Genomic DNA, 3,077 nt, shown 5'->3' with positions numbered 1-3,077 from the left:
TTTTTTAAATTCGTCGTTTCCGGTAAAGAAATGTATCTTTTTAGTTGAAAATTCAACCATTTGTTTCAAGTTTCATCTATTTTGTTTAAAATTGAAAAATTTTATTAAAAATTAAACCTTCTTCGTTTAAAATTCGCGTGAGTATAATTAAGGTGAAGTAATTCACTGTAATTGCATGTAACCCAGAGTAATTATAAGTAATCCAGAGTAATTCTTTACATATAGGTAATCCAGGCTAATCCGATATAATCCGGAGTAGTCCACCTCCGCTGGACCGAATTTTTCGGACTTTCTTCCTCCTCGGAGGCTAATCATGGTACTAAAATGCACGATAAAATAACGTGCTCAGATAAAGTGTTTACTGTTATTAAAATGAATAGATGCGCCGCACGTGTTAGTGGCACGAGCTACCCCTCAAATCCCAACTATAATAACGAAACTGCACCACTCTGCTTCCCTTTTTCTGTGTATTAGTAGCCATTTGACTGTGTGCTTACGATAACACACGCACTAAAAGAGCAACCAACAAGAGAGAAGGAACAAGTATGGGATTTAGTACGAGGGAGTTCTCGTCGAAGGCAGTCAGTCAGTGGTGCAAGAGTTTGGTCAAGAGAGTGATCACCATTCTCTCCTCTTTTCATCATTTCCCTCATTATTCCCCCCTGCCCTCTCATCAAAAACCATCCTTTCCCACTCATCAAAAAACCAAAAATTATTAACCGCAAATGTGCAATAACAGTGCAAAATACACCATCGAAGGTGAAGAGTTCAAAATTCAAGTTCAAGACACTAAGCATTCATCTATCACATCATAAAACAAGTGAAATCTCTTTTTTAAGAAAGACAATCAACTGCCTGCAACACATGCTGACGATACCGAAGAAAAAGTGATGAGCATAATATTAGTTATTAATTAGAGAGACAATAAGGAGTAAGGAGATATTAATAATATTAACAACATCCACTTGAAAGTGCAATCGGAGTCCCCTTATCTAGAGGAATTTGCAGAAATATCAAGAATGCCATTTGTTCATACGAATGGGAAAGTTTTGGTACTACTTTGTCCAATTTTCGATCGTTTTCATTGACCCAACAGTGAATGCAATACAATGCAGGATGCAGTTATAACTCCAGGCTCTTAAATTAACACTAGGGTGGTAATGAGCTCTCCATCGGATAGGTAGCGGTAACAAAGTGATGAGTGCAGAGTGAAAAAGTGCTAAGCGATTAGCGATTTTACGTGTTTTTATACTTAGAAGGCTTCAGAATGATTAACAATAATCGAAGACAAATTGTGCGAAGAAGGTCTCCTAGAAGAAGGGGCATCTCCTCTGCAGAAAATCTCTCAGGTTAATACATTTTTGATACTATTTTTACTATAACTTAAGGGTTACAGTACAGAACTGAGAATTAATTGAGCAAAACATGCTCAATCCATTACATATGATTCCTCAATAATTACATAAATGCTTTATCTCAAAAACAGCAGAGATAGAAGGAGAATTCAAATAGGATCGTGTAGAGGAAACCATCTAGCTGGTTATCCAATATTATTGAATTATTGAATCTATTAGCTCGGATTTATGCAGTTTTAATAACATATTGAACCCTAGTGAACCAAGGGTCAATAATCATATTGCTCGAGTTCTGAAAACAAAATCATGCATAACTCATTTTTTCAAAAATGGATTTATCATGTTTTGTTCGTTTACGCCTCAACTATATAGCCAATAGTTTTTACAGACAGTAGAGGTTTTGCATAAAAAATTCTTAAAAAATCATATACACGTTATATTAAAAGGATTTTATCAAAATCTCATTTTTAATTTAGTAATAAAACGATTGGCAAATCAAAACGAGATAACTCTCTGTACTTGTCTCCCATCTTCACCTTTTTTATATTGCCTAACCTCATACGTTCATGCTTTTGTTGTTCTCTGGATATCTAATAATGATATAATTATCACGATTAGGCTATTTATTTTGTATAATTGTCGCCATGAATGGGAAAAGAGCTAGACATTAAGGTTATCTTTGATCATTTTCTTAAAATGATTTGGTTGAATAAACAAAGTTTTTGTTGGTTCGATCACAGAATATGGTTTTTATTATATGGACAACAAAATATTTGGTTGATCCAAATAAATTTTGTTGATTGTTTTAACCAAATCTTTTGGCAGATGGAATATTTTGTTGGTGCAGTAAGGAAAGGATTTTACTGTAAACAAAAATTTTGTTGAATCAACAAAAATTTTTTGATTTAAGGATGTTTTCATGTATATCACAGATAACAGTTATTTTTATTTAGAAAATTTTTTTCTGAGTATTTGAGACAATAAGACTATTACTGTTCATTACTACATTTTTTAGTAAAATTTATAATACGAGATTGTCTTCGTATAAATTTTTATTTATCTTTCTTTTGCTTGTTAACATTTTTCTGGTACAAATTCCTCTGCCTAGAAATTTGTAAATACAGTCAAATAATCAAAAACTTTTTTTTCAAAGAAAAACTCCTTAAATAATTCCATTTGCCACTTTTTTCATCACCAAAGTAACGAAACAATTATAACCTAAAATCTTAAATCTTCATTTTCAACAAAAGCACAGTTTAAACTTTGTTCTCATTCAATTTCTCGCCTTGTCATCGAGAACGATATTTCTTGGAATTATTATCGCTTATTTATGAAAAAATATTTAGTTTTCTTCTTTTTATAGATCTTGTATGATATAATCTTGTTAGCAATTATTTGCCTTTTATTTTTATTTCTTTTTTTCAGTTTATTCCTCCTGACAATTATATTTTTAGTTAACATTTTTTATTATTTGCTCGAAAATTCAACAATTTTGTAAAAGCCCTCTTCTTCGGTAAAAGATTCAACTGCTTTGTTGAGAGTTTAATTACTTTATTGAAAACTGTTTTTATCTTATTTGAAAATTCATTTTTTCAACTAAACATGTAACTATTCCATTTTTGGATAATACAGTCTGTCAAGTTAAAGCGTGGGTGGCTTTACTCGCAGTCGGTAAGGTGTATCGACATGATTTTGGTGTCAAAATATTAAGAAGAGCTCCCT

The 3,077-nt window shown here is 31.9% G+C and overlaps 1 protein-coding gene across 1 annotated transcript in view; it reads left to right on the top strand.

Moving 5' to 3' along the window:
• The first annotated feature begins 579 nt into the window (after positions 1–579).
• Positions 580–3,077, top strand: part of LOC117180448 (muscle, skeletal receptor tyrosine protein kinase-like) — a 41,469-nt gene continuing 38,971 nt past the window's right edge. The window contains exon 1 of the mRNA XM_033372947.1: positions 580–1,349. Within this exon, the coding sequence (XP_033228838.1) occupies positions 1,268–1,349 (82 nt within the window). The 5' untranslated portion in view covers positions 580–1,267. The remainder of the gene's footprint in view (positions 1,350–3,077) is intronic.

This window comes from Belonocnema kinseyi, chromosome 9 (genome assembly GCF_010883055.1).
Source record: "Belonocnema kinseyi isolate 2016_QV_RU_SX_M_011 chromosome 9, B_treatae_v1, whole genome shotgun sequence".
Taxonomy (NCBI): Eukaryota; Metazoa; Arthropoda; class Insecta; order Hymenoptera; family Cynipidae; genus Belonocnema; species Belonocnema kinseyi.
The sequence above is the reverse complement of the archived record's forward strand: the minus strand, read 5'-3'. Positions and strand labels throughout refer to the sequence as shown.